Source organism: Crocuta crocuta, unplaced genomic scaffold (assembly GCF_008692635.1).
Source record: "Crocuta crocuta isolate KB4526 unplaced genomic scaffold, BGI_CrCroc_1.0 scaffold175, whole genome shotgun sequence".
In the NCBI taxonomy this organism is placed as follows: domain Eukaryota; kingdom Metazoa; phylum Chordata; class Mammalia; order Carnivora; family Hyaenidae; genus Crocuta; species Crocuta crocuta.
In genome coordinates, this window is record NW_027530988.1 from 2,083,419 (window position 1) to 2,102,239 (window position 18,821).

General features: G+C 52.1%; 2 protein-coding genes and 1 non-coding gene across 3 annotated transcripts in view; 2 read left to right on the forward strand and 1 right to left on the reverse strand.

Annotated features, from left to right (window-relative positions):
- Nucleotides 1-1,806: 1,806 nt before the first annotated feature.
- LOC144236802 (U6 spliceosomal RNA) lies at nucleotides 1,807-1,918 on the reverse strand. Its single transcript, XR_013336652.1, has one exon. It is a non-coding gene; the product is annotated as a U6 spliceosomal RNA (small nuclear RNA).
- Nucleotides 1,919-7,075: 5,157 nt separating this feature from the next.
- Nucleotides 7,076-12,567, forward strand: LRP10 (LDL receptor related protein 10). The gene is given in 8 exon segments (XM_077770378.1): nucleotides 7,076-7,696; nucleotides 8,113-8,157; nucleotides 8,676-8,811; nucleotides 9,541-9,731; nucleotides 9,850-10,867; nucleotides 11,197-11,326; nucleotides 11,458-12,001; nucleotides 12,004-12,567. Coding segments are annotated over 8 exon segments (2,139 nt in total). The 5' UTR covers nucleotides 7,076-7,662; the 3' UTR covers nucleotides 12,045-12,567.
- Nucleotides 12,568-16,734: 4,167 nt separating this feature from the next.
- REM2 (RRAD and GEM like GTPase 2) overlaps nucleotides 16,735-18,821 on the forward strand; it is a 4,442-nt gene continuing 2,355 nt past the window's right edge. The window contains 3 exon segments of the mRNA XM_077770279.1: nucleotides 16,735-16,893; nucleotides 18,121-18,462; nucleotides 18,704-18,777. Of these exon segments, the coding sequence (XP_077626405.1) occupies nucleotides 16,791-16,893; nucleotides 18,121-18,462; nucleotides 18,704-18,777 (519 nt within the window). The 5' untranslated portion in view covers nucleotides 16,735-16,790.

Sequence of the window (18,821 nt, forward strand, 5' to 3'; positions counted from 1 at the left end):
AGGCAGGGCATCCCCCCCCCCCGGGCCCCCCCCCAAATGGGCTCTGCACTGACAGAGCAGAGCCTGCTTGGGATTGTCTCTTTCTCTCTCTCTTTCTAAATAAACAAATGTCATTTTTTAATGCCTAAAATAAAATAAAAATATATAAATGCCTGTAGGCATTTTGTGACTATCACTATATTACTGCTTTGTTCGTGCTAAGAGTTTTCATTTGTTGGGAGGCCTGGGTGGCTCAGTCAGTTAGGCATCTGACATTACTCAGGTGGGCTCCTCGCTAGCAGTACGTGGCCTGCTTGGACTTCTCTCTTTCCCTCTCTCTGTGTCCCATCTGTGCTTTGTGTCTCTCACTACCTCTCAAAATAAATAAACTATTAAAAAAAAGTTTTTATTTGTTAAATAGAAATATTTAAAATACACTAAATATTGGAGCAGCTCAGTCATTAGAACCTGGACTCTTGATCTCAGGGTTGTAAGGTCAAGCCCCATGTTGGGTGCAGAGATTACTTAAAAAGTAAAATTTTAATAAATAAATAAAATATACTAAATATTTTCAAAACCGTCTTTCTTTTTATATATATATATATATTTATTTTTAGGAGAGCACAAGTGAGGGAGAGGCAGAGAGAGAGGGACAGGGGACCCAAAGTGGGCTCTGTGCCGACAGGCTGACAGCAGTGAACCTGATGTGGGGCTCAAATTCACCCACGAGATTATGACCTGAGCTGAAGTCAGATGCTCAACTGACTGAGCCACCCAGGGGCCCCTAAAACCATCTATCTTTTTTTTTAATCCATTTATCTTAGTATTTAATTTTGTAATCTATCAAAATGGAAATGACTGAGGTTTCTCTCAAATCTCTGAGATGTCTCTCGAAACTCGCATCTCATTCTTTCCAAAGCACAAGGAAACTTGCTCCTATAACCATATGGCAGGATCTTTAATCCCTACTCCCTTCAAACACAGAAGTTTCCACATCTTGAAAAGCTCTCTCCTGGACACTACCACAGTCTTGAATGGTTTCCCTCCTTTCCCCCTTTTCTGTCAAGCCAATGTGTTTCAACAGCTGTCTGCATTCCTTCACCAGTCATTTCTTCTTTCTTTAGTTTTTTTTTTTAAGTTTATATATTTATTTTAAGGGAGAGAGAGAGAGAGAGAATGAGCATGGGGGAGGGGCAGAGAGGGACGACAAGAGAGAGAATCCTAAATCCCAAACAGGCTCTCCAGTGTCAGTGTGGACTCAGGGCTCAAACTCATAAACCTTGAGATGATGACCTGGGCTGAAATGAAGAGTCGGAGTCACTCAGTCGAATGAGCCACCTAGGCTCTCCTTTTTAAAGTTTTTTTATTTATTCACTTAAGTAATATCTACACCCAACATGGGGTTCAGTCTCATGACCCCCAAGGTCAAGAGTGGCACGTTCTTCTGAGCCAGCCAGGTGCCCCACCTGTCTTTTCTTTTTAATTCAACCTCCCCATCTGTAGCCCAACCCAGGCATTTAGTGAAACTTCTCCAAAAAAAAAAAAAAAAGAAATTTAGGGGCACCTGGGTGGCTTAGTCGGTTAAACATCCAACTTCGGCTCAACGCATGATCTCATGGTTCAGTTCGTGAACTTGAGCCCTTTGCGGGGCTCTGCCAGTGCAGAGCCAGCTTGGGATTCTCTCTCTCCCTCCTTCTCTTCCCATCCCCTGCTAGCTCACACTCTTTCTCTAAAAATAAATAAATAAACTTAAAAAAAATGAGCATTAAAAAAATTGAAGTTTAATTAACATACATGCTAAACATAGTATTTGTTTTAAATGTACAATAAAATACGGAATGCTGCATGAATCCGTGTGTCATCTTTACACAGGGGCCATGTAATCATCTCTGTATTGTTCCAATTGTAGTACAAGTGCTGCCGAATTGATTGTTGTAACTTTTCCTTAAAGGGCCCTTGTGACCTCTTTCTTCACACCCCAGGCCTCTTCTGTGCTTTCACTCTCTTGGCTTCATATTAGCATCGAACACACTTGTTTCTAGAAGCTTCTTTGCCCTTGTTTTCTGGGAAGTTATGCCACCCTGAAATTCATGAGTCACAGAGTTGCCACGGAACCCTGAAGGCCCAGGACATCCGTCCCTCAGCATCAACCCTACCGGTACCACCAGCTTCTATACCTCAAAAGCAGGGAGTCAATTGACTTTCTTTATTTGCTCTGTTAATTCCAGCCTCTACCCTTCAGACTGTACAGAACAAACAAATTCTTGTTCCATGCTATAGCTCTTCAGATATTTTGATCTAATTTTCATACATTCAAACCCTCACTCAAATGAAGCTTTTCTTTAGGTGAAAAGCCTTTCTAGTTCCATAAACTGCTTATCATATGACATGACTCAGAGACTCCTCATCATTTGGAACACCCTCCTCTAGATTGATTCTCAGGTAATGTCTACACTCAACATGGGGCTAGAACTCACAACCTGGAGGTCAAGAGTCGCGTCCTCCACCGACTGAGCCAGGCAGCCACCCCCATTGTTTCAGTCTTAAAACATAGCTGCCAGCACATAGAGAGGCAGTATCACTTAATGGTTAGGAGCAAGGGCTCTGGAGTTACACAATCCAGGTTTGAATCCAGTCTTCACAACTTACTAGTGGAGTGGCCCCAATTATGCAATGTTCCTGAGCTTCAAATTCCTCATCTTTAAAATGGGGCTAAAAAAATAAAATAGGGGCGCCTGGGTGGCTCAGTCGGTTGGGCGGCCAACTTTGGCTCAGGTCATGATCTCACGGTTCATGGGTTCGAGCCCTGCTTTGGGCTCTGTGCTGACAGCTAGCTCAGAGCCTGAAGCCTGTTTTTCAGATTCTGTGTCTCCCTCTCTCTGACCCTCCCCTGCTCATGCTGTCTCTCTCTCAGAAATAAATAAAAACATTTAAAAAAATGTTTAATAAAATAAATAAATAAATAAATAAATAAGATAAAGTGGGGCTAATAATTGAAAGGGTAGTTGAGCGAATTAAAAGACATAATCTATGTGATGCTTATGACTGGCAGTCATTGACTTATTCATTAACATTTATTGAATACCTACTTTGTGTCAGATATTGTTTTTGGCACTGGGGATATAGCAGGAAACAAATAGATCCCTGCCCCATGACACTTACATTCTTGTGGGAGGAACAGGCAATAAACATGATAAATGAGTAAAATATATAGAATATTAGATCGTGATATGAATTTTCCAAATTAAAAAAAAATTTTTATGTTTTATTTATTTCTGAGAGAGAGAGAGAAACAGCATGAGCAGAGGAGTCATAGAGAGAGGGAGATACAGAATCTGAAGCAGGCTCCAGGCTCTGAGCTAGCTGTCAGCACAGAGCCCGAAGCAGGGATCGAACCCATGAACCGTGAGATCATGACCTGAGCCGAAGTCAGATGCTTAACTGACTGAGCCATCCAGGTGCCCCAATTTTTCCAAGTTTTTTGTTCTGCATCCTTTTTGATTAACAATTCCACCTTTAGGGATGACTGGGTGGCTCAATTGGTTAAGAAGCCAACTTCAGCTCAAGTCATGATCTCTGTCCCAAGAGTTTGAACCCCACATCAGGCTCTGTGCTGACAGCTCAGAGCCTGGAACCTGCTTCAGATTCTGTGTCTCCCTCTCTCTCTGCCCCTCCCCTGCTCATGCTTTTTCTTTCTCTGTCTCCCAAAAATAAATAAATGTTAAAAAAATTAAAAACAAAAACAGTTCCACCTTTTAATCATTTCTCTCTTCTTGCATTTTACTAAAAGTATTCAAAGAAACCAGGCTGTCTCCTAGATACTTTGCATAGAAATTTCTTCAGCCAGATGGGCCACCTGACTGGCTCAATCCATAGAGCATGCCAACTCTTCATCTTGGGGTAGTAAGTTTGAGCTCCACATGTGAGCCCCAAATATCCAGTCTCATCACTCGCAAATTCTACCTTCCTCCAACCACTAGGATCCAAACACAACTCAGCCAAGCTCTTTGACACTTTTATCAAGGATTTCTTTTCCTCCAGTTTCCAATTAACGTGTCCCTCCTCTCCGTCTGGGACCTAGTCAGGGTGACTTTTAATCTCCATATTTCTATCCACGTTCTGTTCCTTACCACTTAGGTAACCTACAGAGATTGAGCTCTGTACAGCTCTCTCCTTCTGATCCTTCCCAAGAATCGCCTTAACAATCCGTTCATGGCAGTGTTGGCTTTCTCTAGCATGCCTCTCCGGCCTCTGCCCATTCCCCAGTTCTAAAGCCACTTCCACATTTTTAGGTATTTGTTAGAGTAGCACCCCCACTTCTCAGTATCAAGCCTCTGTCTTAGTCCTTTTGGACTGCTATAACAAAATACCACCAACTGGGCAGATTTACTGCTCACAGTTCTAGAAGCTGAGAAGCCCAAGATCAAGGCACCAGCATGGGCATCTTCTGGTGAGGGCCCTCTTTTTTGTTCAGCAACATACCTTCTCACTATGTCCTTTCATAGTAGACAGGGAGGGATCTCTCTAGGACCTCTTTTATAAGACGCAAGTCCCACTGTGGGCTCCATCTCATGGACGTAACATCTCCCAAAGTCCCATCTTCTAACATTATCATCTTTGGGGGTTAAGAAATCAACATATGAATTTGGGGGACAGGGGACAGAAATATTCAGACCATAGCACCCTGGCTCCTGCACGTGCTAGCAGTTTCATCTTGAGCAAGTTATCTAACCTACCTATGACTCAGTTTCCTCAATAATAAAAGGAGGACAAAAATAACACCTACTTCCTAGAGGTGTGGTGAGGATTAAATGAGATAATACATGTGAAGGGCTTAGAACAGTGCCTACTAGAGGTGAGTACTCTATACAAGTTAGTACCATTTTGAAAACCAAACATCTGCCCACTTTCCACTACTTCCACTACCTTTCATAATTCCTCAAAGATTTCCAAGAACATCTTAGGCCCATTCCTAAATGTACTTAGTGGTCTAGGATGTGATTTATATGGGACTGGACACTTAAATTCACTGGACTAATTGAAGCTTAAACTTATTTTAAGGACCTAGGTCCTCTTTAACCTTTTTCCTATCATTTTGGGGCTGGAATTCACTCTTAAATATGAACCCCCAGCGTTTAGTTTAGTGCCTTGTGCTTGGAAGGCACTCTAATAAACAGTTATAGAATGAAATTTGTTTTACCCTGGTGCCATTTCTTTCTGACAATAATGATGATTGCTCCCAAAAGCCTAGATCTTGATTTTAATTTTTAAAAAATTTTTAAATTTTGAGAAAGAGAGAGACAGAACATGAGCAGGGGAAGGGCAGAGAGAGAGGAAGACAACAAAATCTGAAGCAGGCTCCAGCTTCTGAGCTGTCAGCATAGAGCCCGATGCCGGGCTCCAACTGGTGAACTGGGAGATCACGACATGAGCAGAAGTGGGACACCTAACCGACTGAGCCACCCACGCACGCTTTTGTTTGTTGGTTGGTTGGTTGGTTGTAAATTTGTGGCAATTTTTCATTTACTGGGCATCCCAGGCCACGGGCTCCCTTCCTCCTTTCCCTGCCTCCTTTCCCCTGCCAAGTTTAAGCTTCTAAATTTCTCCCCGACCTGCCCACTCCCATGGGTACTCCCCATGGCTGTCTGGCTTCTTTCATTTGTGTACCTGACCTCTCCCTCCAAGTACACGGTATGCTCCTTGAAGTTCAAGGCATCCACCAAGCATCGAGAACACAGCAGCAATCAACTAAAACCTCCATGATCACTTTTTGAACTTAAATATTTTTAACTTTTCCCACCTCTTTGCCTTGCTTCCCTTTGCTCAACGTCCTTTTTCCACACTCGGAGTTCTATTTCACTCCTCATTAATCCCAAGGGCTGCACAGAGAGGGAGCACGGCAGAGGGCACAGCAAAGAGACCAAGGGACCAAGATCCCTTTGCGTGGGACCATGGTCCTAGTGAAAGAAGGGCCTTTTTATGGCCAACCCTGCTGTGGTTCCAGTTTTGAAAATATCAAAACTGATGCCAACAACAAATGTCATGGACAGAAAACTGTTTTTGTACCATTTGTAGAGAGCACAGAGTAGAGAGTAGTAAGGATCCAAATGTACACTCTGTCCAGAGCTAGACTGCCTAGATTCAAGCCCTTGTTTCAGCATTTACTAGATCCATGATCTCGGGCAAAATACTTAACCTCTCTGTGCCTGAGTTTCCTTATCTGTAAAATGGGAGTAATCCTAGTCTCTACTTCCCAAGACTGTGAGGAGGATTAAAGGAGCAAATACTTGAAAAGTGCTTCTGTGCCTGAAATGTGAAAAAAGCTCAAGAAGTATTTGCTATTCTCGTTGTTTATTAATATTACCTATCTATCAGTGCCACAGGAATAACAGCTCACATAAATAAAAAATAACTCCTGTGACTAATCATAATTGTTCTGAAGTACAGAGCACTTCCTAGATGCTCAAAGTGCATTAACTCCCTCAACGTTGATCACAACCTTACGAGGGAGTTGCACTATTAACCCCATTTTACAATTGAGAAGCAGAAAGGTTAAGTGATTCTTCTCAAGGTCACAGAGCCAGCAAGTGGCGAAGCCACATTTTTTCGTTTATTTACCATTTATTGGGTGTCTTAGCAGGAGAGAAACCCTGTGCGTGCAAAGGTAAACATTCTAGGCCCCAACCTACAGGAAGTTTCAGTTTCCAGACGAGAGGAGGGGCGGGGGCGGGAAAGACGAGTAAACAAATAGTTATAACACCGTGTGGTAATTGCTATAATAGAGGCTCACAACAAAAAGTGCCGCCTAATCTCAGACACTGGGACAAGAAAAGTACTGAGAGTTTAAGGGTGCAAAGGAAAGACAAGGCAGTTACGGAATTAGCAGTTGTCTTTTGACCAACGAGTCCTGTTAACAAACGAGTCACCGAAGGGACAAAGCAGAGTAAGCAGAGTTTAAAGTGAAGGCGGACAGCCTAGCCAAGGGCGGACCTGACGGGTCCGGGCAGGGCCGGAAAGGGGTTAAGGAGAGCGGGTGGGCGGGGCGCGCGCGCGATGACTGGCAGGGGTGGGGCCAGCTCGTCCCCCGCCCCCTCCCCCAGCCCGGGCTCTTCCAACCCCTGGGCTGGCGGGGGCCCCGCCCGGGCGAGGGCCGGGAAGCTGGGCCGAGCCTCCTGCCTCCTTCCCCCGCTCCCCCTGCTGCGTCCCACCCGCTGGACGCGCAGGAGAAGTAGAGCCGCGCCCGGGCCGGCCCTGGGGGCTGACCCTGGCAAAGTTTGGCCCGAAGAGGAAGTGGCCTCGAGCCCCGGCAGGTGGCGGCCGGGCCTGGACAGGGACTCTCGCGGCCTGCGGGCGGGCTCTAGGCGAGATCGCGCTTCAGCGCGGGCCCTCGAACCGATTCCCGGGGCTTCAGGACCGGCCTAGGGAGAGAGCGCGGCAGAGAGCGCGGCGGCGGCGGGGGAAAACAACTCCGAAGTTGGCGAGAGGCACCGCCCGGGCTCCCGGACGGCCGCCGCCTCCCCGCCCCCAGCCCTGGCATCCAGAGCACCCGTGGGGGAGCCCGGGCCATGCAGCCCCCTCGGGGAGGCGGCAGTGGGGAGCCTGGACGCCCAGAGCGGCGCCGCCTTCCCACTGGATAGACGACAGAGGCTCCGGGACTCTTCCTGCACCTTCGGACGACTCAGGATGCTGCCCACTACTCTCCTCCTCCTCCTCCTAGGTAAGAAACCGAAACAAGACTACTCACCCGGCACCCCGCCCCTGGGGCTGTCAGAGTCCGGGTGCTCTAACTCCCTTCCTCCTTTGCCGTCCCGCACCTCCCCTGTCTGCGGGTGTCCCCCGCCCCCAACCCCTGCAGCTGCATCCGACGCTCCTTCCCCAACCTCTGGGAAGCTTCCAGCCGCTCCTCTCAGCCCTCACATCCTCCTTCGGGCTTCCCTAGATCGCCGTTCCTACCCCGCCGGCCGTGCTGCTGTGGCTTCCTTCGAGGTCACACATCGCATCCTCTCATGCTCCACTGCCCCATTCCCATAAACTACCCGGAAGTCCCAGATGGCTCCCTTTCCTCCTTGAGTTGCTCAGGTGAAGAAAACTAAGGGCGATTCGCTCTCCTGTCCTTTCCTGCTCTTCCTCTAGGAGGCGCTCTGGCCCATCCAGACCGGACCATTTTCCGAAACCCTGGTGAGTAAAGGATGCCTCTGGGGCCCCAAGGGCTTGGTAGTGAGAGAAGACCCTTGAGAAGGATTCTCTCTTCCCTGAATTCCTCTGGCACCTCCGGTAGTTTTAGAGTGGAGATCATCCATCCTTATTTTACAAACGGGGAAACAGATCCAGTGTGAGCTGTCACCTCACAGTTATGTACTCTCTTGTTTTTTCCAACTATCCATGCTTGATCTCCCTAGCTGGAATATAGTCTCCCTGATGGCAGAGAGTATTTCCTGCTCCTCCTGGCTCGGGGGCTGGCACAAAGCCCACCTCAGATTGTTTCTGGTGTTGATATTTAAGGTGAAGCTATAATGAGTGTGGGAAGGAAGGGGGCCAGCCGAAAACTGATTCTAAAGCGGGTGTATGTGTGGTTGGAGACGGGTAGTTTCTCTGCTTCGTGAAGAGCTCAGACCTTTAGAAGCCTCAAGCCTGGGGGCAGGGGCTGTGACAGTAATGGGCTCTCAACCAGTGTCCCTACTTTCCTCTCTCTCCAGCCTGTGATGACCCCCCAGCAGTGCTCTTGGACGTGCAGGGTACCTTACAGCGGCCCCTGGGCCGAGACGGCCGCAGCTCCCCGACCAACTGCACCTGGCTCATCCTGGGCAGCAAGGAGCAGACTGTAACAGTCAGGTGAGAAGCCAGGCAAGACTCCATTCCCTTCCCTTCCTCCCCCTGCCCCCTCTACCACGGGAAAGCCTCCAGGAATCCTTTCTTCATGGACTTTCCATCCTTGTCAACAGGACTTGATTTGGCCTAGTCTGCCCTAAAAACCTGGCTTATTCTGGGCCACAGTGAATTGGAGGTGAGCTGGGGCAGACATCTAGCTTGGATTCTCGTCATCTCTGAAGGACAGCAGTCACTCTAGAAACAGTCCTTGGGCTCCCAATATGGCTGCCCTGAGGAGTCCTTCAGTCCATTGCACATCCTTGCCTGGGCTTCAAAAGCTGTTCCTGATTAGCTTAGAACCTTCCTCAGCCTCCCCAGATCTTTTAAACGGTACAGGTCTCTCCCCAGTCTCCTCTTAACCTTGAGCAATAGGGTTGGGACCCATGTTAGGTTCCTGGCTACTTGCTTCACAGAGTTCACTCTCCATGGAATTTATCCTGAAAGGAGTAGGTGAAGGGAGAGGGCAGTCTGGGGAGAGCCTGAGGGATCAGAATGCCATGCTGCTACTGGCCTCTGCTAGGACTATTGCCATTGACTACAAAGGAATTTGGCTGAGTTCATTTGGCTGTTCGGATTGCGGATGAGCAGGGGTTTTGTGCTTCTTGGGGTAGAAGGGGCCTGACAGCACTGGGAGAGGAAGAAGCCAGTGGTGGTCAAGAATGTCTCACATCCCGCCTTCCTCCACCCTTCTAGATTCCAAAAACTGCAGCTGGCCTGTGGCTCAGAGCGCTTAATCCTGAGCTCCCCTCTCCAGCCACAGATCTCCCTGTGTGAGGCACCGGCCAGCCCTCTGCAGCTGCCCGGGGGCAATGTCACCATCACCTACAGCTATGTTGGGGCCAGAGCACCCATGGGCCAGGGCTTCCTGCTCTCCTATAGCCAAGGTATGCCGGACAGTGATGTCCACAGGACTGGAAGAACAGATAGTAGAAGCCCCAGGGGGAAGGGGAGGGCCCCCCAAGCCCTGGTGCTTCACGGCCCTTCTCCACGGTGCCTCTGCAGATTGGCTGATGTGCCTGGAGGAGGAGTTCCAGTGCCTGAACCACCGCTGTGTGCCCTTGGCCCAGCGCTGCGACAGGATCGATGCCTGCGGCGATGGCTCTGATGAGGCAGGTTGCAGCTCAGACCCCTTTCCTGACCTGACCCCAGTCCCTGTCCCCACCCCACCCTGCAATCATACCTTAGAAGACTTTTACGGGGTCTTCTCTTCCCCTGGATACTCACACATGGCCTCAGCCTCCCACCCTCAGTCCTGCCTCTGGCTGTTGGACCCCCATGATGGCCGGCGCCTGGCAGTGCGCTTCACAGCCTTGGAACTGAGCTATGGAGATGCAGTACACGTGTATGACGGCCCTGGGCCTCCCAAGACCCCTCGGCTACTGCGCAGCCTCACCCACTTCAGCAATGGCAAGGCGGTCACCGTGGAGACGCTGTCTGGCCAGGCCATTGTGGCCTACCACACAGTTGCTTGGAGCACTGGTCGGGGCTTCAACGCCACCTACCACGTGCGGGGCTACTGCTTGCCCTGGGATCGACCCTGCGGCTTAGGCACCGGCCTGGGGGCTAGTGAGGGCCTAGGTGAGCGCTGCTACAGTGAGGCCCAGCGCTGCGACGGCTCATGGGACTGTGCCGACGGCACGGATGAGGAAAACTGTCCCAGCTGCCCACCCGGACACTTCCCCTGTGGGCCTCCCGGCAATTCCGGCACAACAGCCTGCTACCTGCCCGCTGACCGCTGCAACTACCAGACTTTCTGTGCCGATGGAGCAGACGAGAGACGCTGCCGGCACTGCCAGCCTGGCAACTTCCGCTGCCGGGACGAGAAGTGCGTGTATGAGACATGGGTGTGCGACGGGCAGCCGGACTGTGCCGACGGCAGCGATGAGTGGGACTGCTCCTATGCCCTGCCCCGCAAGGTCATTACAGCTGCAGTCATTGGCAGCCTGGTGTGCGGCTTGCTGCTGGTCATTGCCCTGGGCTGCACCTGCAAGCTCTATGCCATTCGCACCCAGGAGTACAGGTCAGTGAGGGTGCAGCCAGCTGTACGGGTGGGGGGCTGAGGTGGAGACACTGAGGGGGCCCACACTGGGGATGGGCTCTGGTGACCTGCCTAGAGGTTGGCTCCTGGAGTTGTCCAGCTTGGGGATGGGGGTGCCCCTCTTAGGAAAGGACAGGTGTAGATCCTGAAAGCAATCTCCAAGAAGGAGGGGAACCTCGCATGGCTCTTGGCAAAGCCAGGGCATGTCTCAGTTGTCCTGGCCTGGGTGCAGAGGGAAAAGACGTGTCTAGGCTAGGACAGGCTGCTCTGGCCGGCACCACCTGTGACTGCGCAGCCCTCATTCCTTCCAGCATCTTCGCGCCCCTGTCCCGGATGGAGGCTGAGATTGTGCAGCAGCAGGCCCCACCCTCCTATGGGCAGCTCATTGCCCAGGGTGCCATCCCGCCCGTAGAGGACTTCCCCACGGAGAACCCTAATGATGTAAGTGACCTCCCAGCCCTAGTACCTCCTGCTTCCCAGCCTCCTGTGGCCGTGCCGCTGTACCGTTCTTCTTTGAGGCTTCGGGCCCTCCCCACCTCCCTGACTCTGATGTCTGCTTCCTCTCCTTGCAGAACTCAGTACTCGGCAACCTGCGTTCTCTGCTACAGATCCTGCGCCAGGATATGACTCCAGGGGGTGCCTCGGGAGCCCGCCGCCGCCAGCGGGGCCGCTCTATGCGCCGTCTGGTGCGCCGTCTCCGCCGCTGGGGCCTGCTTCCTCGAACCAATCCCCCAGCCCGGACCCCTGAGACCAGATCCCAGGTCACACCCTCTGCCTCTCCCCTTGAGTCCCCGGATGGCAACGCAGGTCCGGGCCGTGAGGGCGGGGCGGAAGGTGGGCACGAAGGGGAACAGGCACCCCCACTGCCCGTCAAGGCTCCCTTCCCATCTACCAGCACATCTCCAGCCCTCCCTGCCGTCTCTGAGGCCCCGGGGCCACTGGCATCCGTGCCCCTGGAACCATCACTGCTGTCTGGAGTGGTGCAGGCCCTGCGAGGCCGCCTCCTGCCCAGCCTTCGGCCCCCAGGACCAACCCGGACCCCCCCTGAACCCCACACAACAGTCCTGTCCCCAGAGGACGAGGACGATGTGCTTCTGGTGCCACTGGCTGAGCCGGAGTCTGGGTGGTTGAAGCGGAGGATGAGCCCCTGCTTGCCTGAGGTGACCTAGCTCCCTTGGGGACTCTGGTCACAGTGACAACACCCTTTAGAGGGCAACTCAGCTTCCCTTTTGCTACTTCCCTCCCTGACCCTCTGTCTAAGGGGACTTGGCAGGCCTCCTGGGACCCTCTGTAGCTGCTGTAAAATTAGATCCCTCAGGCAGGGAAGGGGCTTGCACAGAGCTCCCTCCGCACATGCCAGACAGCACGGTTTCTCCACCACCACCGTCTTCCCACGCCACCACCACTCAGGTGGCTGTTTGTAAAAAGTAAATTTCTTAAAGGGTCATAGGCCCGGACACTCCATCCTTACCAAACCTATACCCAAAAGTGCCCTTTCAGCACCAGAATGTCAATTGGCTAGAGATCTCCAGGGAAGGATCTGGGCAGGGCCTGAGGTTTCACCGACTGTGATCCTTCCTACAGGGCCTGGCTTATAAAAAGAGCACAGAAAATGCTTTTGTCCCATAGCTAGGTCATTGCCCAGCAACTGAAGGTTGAAAATAAAAAAAGCAGAAATTTAAGATTTTTGTAAATGAGCTATGACCTGAGCCCTGTCTCTACCCATCTCAGCTTACGTTCACCTCATCTTGCTCCTCCCTGTGAAGGCCTCTGCTCTGCCCTCAGACCCCTGCCCTCTTCCTGCTTCCTCTAACCACATACCCTTGACTTTTACAGCACTCAGAGGGTAAGAAAGTTCTAGGAACCCTAAGACTGACCTTTTCCACCACCCCCACCTACCATCTGGGGCTCAGCCCTACAGTGACTGACACCAGGGGTAGGCACCAAGCCTCTTTACTCACCACCAGGCCAGAAGTCGGGTGAGCCAGCTGGGTGCTGTAGCTGGGAAGGTTCCCATTCACGGAGTACTCCCAGAGCACAGAAGGAGAATGTCCCTAGGGGACCGTAGGAGTCGTGCCTCCTGGCCTCCACCCCCACCAAGACAGTCTGTCCTATGCAAGACAGATACAAAAAATCATAAACGGCTGGGGTGTGAAGATGCTGGCATCACTTTGACCAAATCCAAAAGGTCTGCCTAGAAGAGGGCCCAAACTAGACTCTAAAGAATGTTGTCCGTCGGTGGAATAGAGTTGTGGATTCTAGGAAGAGTGAGAATCCACAGGATAAGAAAACTAAGCAGCTGTGAGGGGTAGGGCTGTAGGCCGGACCCCAGACCGGAGAAAAGAGGCAGGGGTGTAAGCAGTGGCCAGAGCTGAAGAGCTAGAGAGGTGATGGAGGAGGGAATAACCTGAGAAATGTTGGAGCCCAGCCTCTGGTAAGTGAGGTGACAAGCTAGAAGCTGTCCCAGAGTTTGAAATGAAAACTGGGACAGAGGATACAGAAGGAGTCTACGGGGGTGGCATGGAGCTGAGGCGTTCCCTCACAGAAGCAGGCTCTCCTCAGGCTCGCCCTCACCCTCCCTGGCCGGCCTGGTCTAGCCCCAGCCTCCAGGGGAGGGGCCCTGTTGATTATAGCCTATCCGTGTCTCCATCCACAAACCCAACACCAACCACACGTTTCCTCCTCCCAGTGAGCAAGAGCCAAGGGAAGTGGCAGAGAGTGAATATGGTACAGGCCTGGGATGGAGGGATCTTGGGAAAGACCCAGATTCCTTTGACTCCAGACCTCTCCAGAGACTGGGGAAGGGACTTCAGAAATCCCCATCCTTGCATACTCTTCTCCCTTTGGGTCTTCCTTCCCAAGTGCTAACAGGCCCTGGGTCCCCCTAGTGAAAGGCCCAGGGAAGCAGGGAACCCTGATTTCCCTCCCACACCTCCCCATCCCCTGGTCTGCACCCTCTCCCTTGCTCCTTTTCTTCAGCTGATAGCCTCATCCCTTGTCCTGCTCCAGATCTTTGACCTCCTGGTGATATTTGTAATATGAATGTGGACAAAAACTTAAGAAAAAAGAATACTCCTTGGGGGTGAAATGCTTCAGGAAGCCAGAGGGAGGACCTGAGGGTAGAGTTCACTGGGAAGGGCTATGTGTCTGGATTCCTGAGCCTGAAAGAAGATTCTCTAGGTGCTGGGTGTATGCTCTAGAAGGTGCAAAGGCTAACACTACTTTTGTCAGCCACAGTGAAGCCCCAGGTTGGTGGGAAGAGGGGACCTAGCCTTGTACAGGCAACATGGGAAACTCAAGAGGGTCTCACCCAGGAGAAGGTGGGGAACTGGGGAACAGTCACCCGTTCATTTGCACCAAGGCCTTTAGAAAAAGAAACAAGGCCACCTCATCCTATCGGGACAGAGACAACACTATCCAAAGTGCCCAGTATCGGGGTGTGGGACTCCCGTCCAGGCTCTCAGTGTAGAGGAGGGAGGTGTTCTCAGCCTGAGATGGAGATCAGGCTGGGAATCTGAGAAAACAACACATACCGGGATTGAGTCCTTAAGAATGTGGGACTGAACCAAGCTCCAGGCCCTGCTGGGAAAGGAGAGGACCCCCAGCCACACTGCCTGACGTTGTGGGAGCATCAGATAGTTGGGCAACCTGCCGAGTGCCAGATCCTTTTTCATGCATAGTGAACCCTCATAACAAGGCTGTGCCATAAGCGTCATAAACCCAATTCACAGGCTCAGAAGCGGTTTCAAGGAATTAGGAGACTAGCCCAGTCTCTATGCAGAGGCAGATTTAAACCTGGATTGGTTCAGTTTCAAATCTCACCCTTGCCCCACTATTCGACAGGCTCTTTCAAGGAGGAAAGCCAACATTTCTCAAGTTATTCCCTCCTCCGCTTCTTACTCGTGGGACAAGAGAGATGGTGGTTCAAGGTGAAACCCAGCTGGCTCCTGTGACCCAAGGCAGAGTCAATGGTCATGGTCAATAATCCTTGCTGGGGTCTGCAGCCCCTGTCTCACTCTTGTCTGGTATCACGGAAATTAATCCAACTACCTAAGTGAGTTTTCCAGATATATGAAGCTCACCCCTTTACAATATAAAACTCTAAAAGCTCATTTTGGAAGGAAATCATTCTAAACATTATAGTCATCCTCAGCACATCTGCAACAGAATATAGATTTTTCCAGATAGCTGAGGATCATTCATAGAAACCAGTGACTTCTCTATAGCAATGTTTTCAGAAGCTGTAACAGTGTCAGGGAAGCTGTTTGCCTTTTTGACAAAATGCCCTTAGACCACTTTTGAAACGCTTGCGACAGCTTTAAAGTTTTTTGTGGTGTTGCTGACCTTGCTACCAGGTGATCAGGGGTCACTTGCTACTCTAATGTTCTGTAATGTCCTAACAAGTACAGGAACACATAGACACATGCTGAACTTGTAAATAAGGAAGGACAAGGAGGATGTGATTGACGACTGGAGAGTCTAGCCAAAGAGTAAACTATGTAAGTACTGTAGTTGCTCAGCAGTCCTTTCTGCTCCCCCTAGACCCCAAACGTTGCCCCACAGTTGACCTCTGATAAGTGAAGTGTCACTGCACGTTAGTCCAGGATTACTATTTGCCTCTTTCGCTGGAGGAGTCCACTGAAGATGACAACACAGACTGCTCCCAATAATAGGAGACAGCTGGGATATTTAAGACAAAGAAGGCAGCACAGCAGACGAAAAACAGTCTTTGGCATTGGAAAAGCCAGGGCGGGAATCCCGGTGCCCCCATTTTCCAACTGCATGACTGACTTGGGGACAGGCTAACCCCCTACCAATGTGAGCCTTCGGATCATGAGAACGACAGATCATGCAGGAAGCTGCTTCTCACAGCACCTGGCAAACACTGGGTTGAGGGGGTGAGGAGGAGCCAGAAAATCAGAAGGTATGTTTGGGTTCTTGCGGGGTCAGGAAGAAAGGTAAGAGCTGGAGCCAGAAGGGAAAGGGAAGCCGGCAGCAAAAGAGCAGTGAAGGAGAGGTGCCATCCTGGCTTCCCACAAGGACGCAGACATCACCCAGACAGCATCATGTAGCCCAGGAGGCTGGTGGGGCCCTGGAGAGTGCGGAGAGGGTGCTGGCACTCAGGACTGGATACTTCTAGAGGGCTAAGCTCAATCACTCCCTTTTTTCCTGTGATTCAATCAATGCTAGGTTGGCGGGCCTGGCAAGGAGGGAGAGAAGGGGAGCCCACATGGTTCGCATCCACCTGCACGTAGTGACAGAATGAAGCCGCCCAAACAAGGCAGCCATTTTCCCTTCCTCAGAGACCCCATCTGCCTAGGGCCCCAGCTGGGAAATGGCTACTCTGGCGTCTTAGCCCAGAAGGGGTGGTACGGGGAAGGAGAGGGTGATGGGGAAGCTTGGTGCCAGGGTGACCCGGTGTCTCTTGGTTTCTGCCTCCAGGCCCTCCATTTAGCTACTGAGCACCCACTCTGAGCTGGACACTGGGCTAGGAGGCTGAGAGTACACAAGTGACACACTGCCCTAGTTCCTAGTTCCTGGAGAAAGACCTCCCAGTCCCCAGGTCCTTGCCTCCTGCCGTCCTCCACTCCCTTACGCGCTGACCCCTCACGCCACTTCTCTGAACCCGTCTCTTCTGCTCCTCTGACTTCGTTCTGCTAGGTCTTAGCCAGACTCTGCAGTGTGTGTGCTCCCAGAGGGAAGCGACACAAAGGAGGGGGGGGGCAGAAAGGAGGGAATCCCGCTGACATCACTGCTCATTAGCATGTGTGACCTCATCAGGGGGCGGGACAACTTCCCCAGGTGTGGGGGGGGGCATGGGGGTGGTATTTAAGGGAAAAGCTGACAGTGCTGCTGAGGGAGCGGGGACTGCAAGCGGCGGGGCTGCACACGCACACGCACACCGATGCACACGGACCTCGACACGGACATGGACACGGACACAGAAACCACAGCACTCTGCCCCTCCGGCAACCACCAGGCCTCCCCCCCAGGGACACCCACACCAGGTGAGGGCTGAGCTGGGCAGGTTTCCAGCTGAAACCACGGGGGTGGGAGCTGAAGCTCTGGTGGGGAGGTCAGAACTGGGGGCTGACGGAGCTTGAACCCAAACAGCAACTCAGGAAGTGGAGAAGCCTCCCTCTCACACCAGGACTGAGGCTGGGCTGGGCTAGGGGCTGCGGAGTGCTGCCTAAGCGCCCCCGCCCCCATCACTCCTGGGGCTTCGCTGGGGGAACTGGTGCTTAGCCCCTAGGTCAGCCTCATTCCCATGAGGCTGGGATGGGCAGGAAGAATGGGGGAAAGGTTAGGGGCAGCCCACGAGCCTGGGATTCACGGGCTGGGGGCTACCCTGGGGACCTGTTGTGAGGGTTTCACTGGCTCGCGGAGGCCCTGGCCGCTAGCCAAGTATTGATCCTGGGTTATTTCCAGCCTCTCTCCATCCCCCTTTGTTGTGTCTGTCGTTCTTCCTCCAGTTACCCTGACCCATGCATTGTCACTCTCCCTCTGGCTCATGCTCCCGCTCTCTCGCTCTCTCCTTCCCTCCCTCCACCTCACTGTGAACACAAGATTCTCTCGGACTCACAGGGACAGCCAGAGATGCAGAAGGGTTCTCACACACAACCATGCACCGGGAGTGCTCACTTAAAGAGCCACGAGGAGAGGCGGCCATCCTCACACACTGTGAAGCAACACCTAATGCACACACCGCAATGAGCAAAGGCCCTTCCCTGGGAATAGGCTCCCCACAAAGTTTTTGACTCTACCAGTACCCACCCTCCAGAACCTGGGCAGCAGCTTCAGCTTCTCATCCCCTGTGCCCCTCCCCAATGTGGGGACACCGGTGTGGGAAGAAGGAGGAAGAAGGGCCTCTTAGTGGAAAGGGGCAGCCCTCAGGGCCAGAGGCCTAGTCTGGGGGCGTGCCTGTGTGTCAGTGTGAAGCGTGAGTGGGTGTGCGAGCCTGCGCACAGGTGCCTCCCCTGCATGGGGCATGTTTTAAACAGGTTGTGGCTGGAACCATACTGGCTAAGCCTTAAGCTCAGCTCCTCAGAGCCCCACCAGTCCAGACTTCTTGGCGATTTCGGTGTAAAAAGTCAGACCAAAGACTCTCAGCTCCTTCTGGGTCATGGTCATCGACTGGGCCTCTGAAGCCAGAGCAGCCAGGACTGAGCCCTCTGCAGATGGCCAGGCATACCCTCACTCATAGCTTCTTTCTCTTTGCCCCCTCCCCCCCCTAGAAACAGATGCCACACTGCTGAAGAAGCCAGAGAAGCTGCTGGCAGGGTTCGACCGGGGTGGGCCACCACCGGCCCCAGGGGCCCCCAGACGAAGAGGCAGTATGCCTGTCCCCTACAAGCACCAGCTGCGGCGCGCCCAGGCTATAGATGAACTTGACTGGCCACCTCAAGGCTCATCCTCTGGCTCCTCTGACTCCTTGGGCTCAGGGGAGGCAGCCCCCACCCAGAAAGATGGCATCTTCAAGGTCATGCTGGTAGGGGAGAGCGGCGTGGGCAAGAGCACCCTAGCAGGCACTTTCGGTGGTCTCCAGGGAGATAGTGCTCATGAGCCGGAGAACCCAGGTATTTGGAGGGGGAACCCTGAAAGGGTCAAGGGCACCCGTGGAGCCCTCATCAGAGATGGAAGAGGCATGAGCAGCCCCTGGAGGCCAAAACCTAAGAGAAGCTGCTTCAATGCTTTCTCTGGCAACCTCCCTGGAGGGGGTCCCTGGCATTGGGATCTGAGGTGTCCCTGGTTACCAGGTCTCACGTGTGTTGGGGAGCCTCCTAATGGGCTCTATATCCTGTTCTTATTTCCCAACAGAGGACACCTATGAAAGACGCATTGTGGTGGATAAGGAGGAAGTGACTCTAATTGTTTATGACATCTGGGAACAGGTAAGAACTAAGACATGGCTGTAAGCAGGCAACGAAACCTAGGA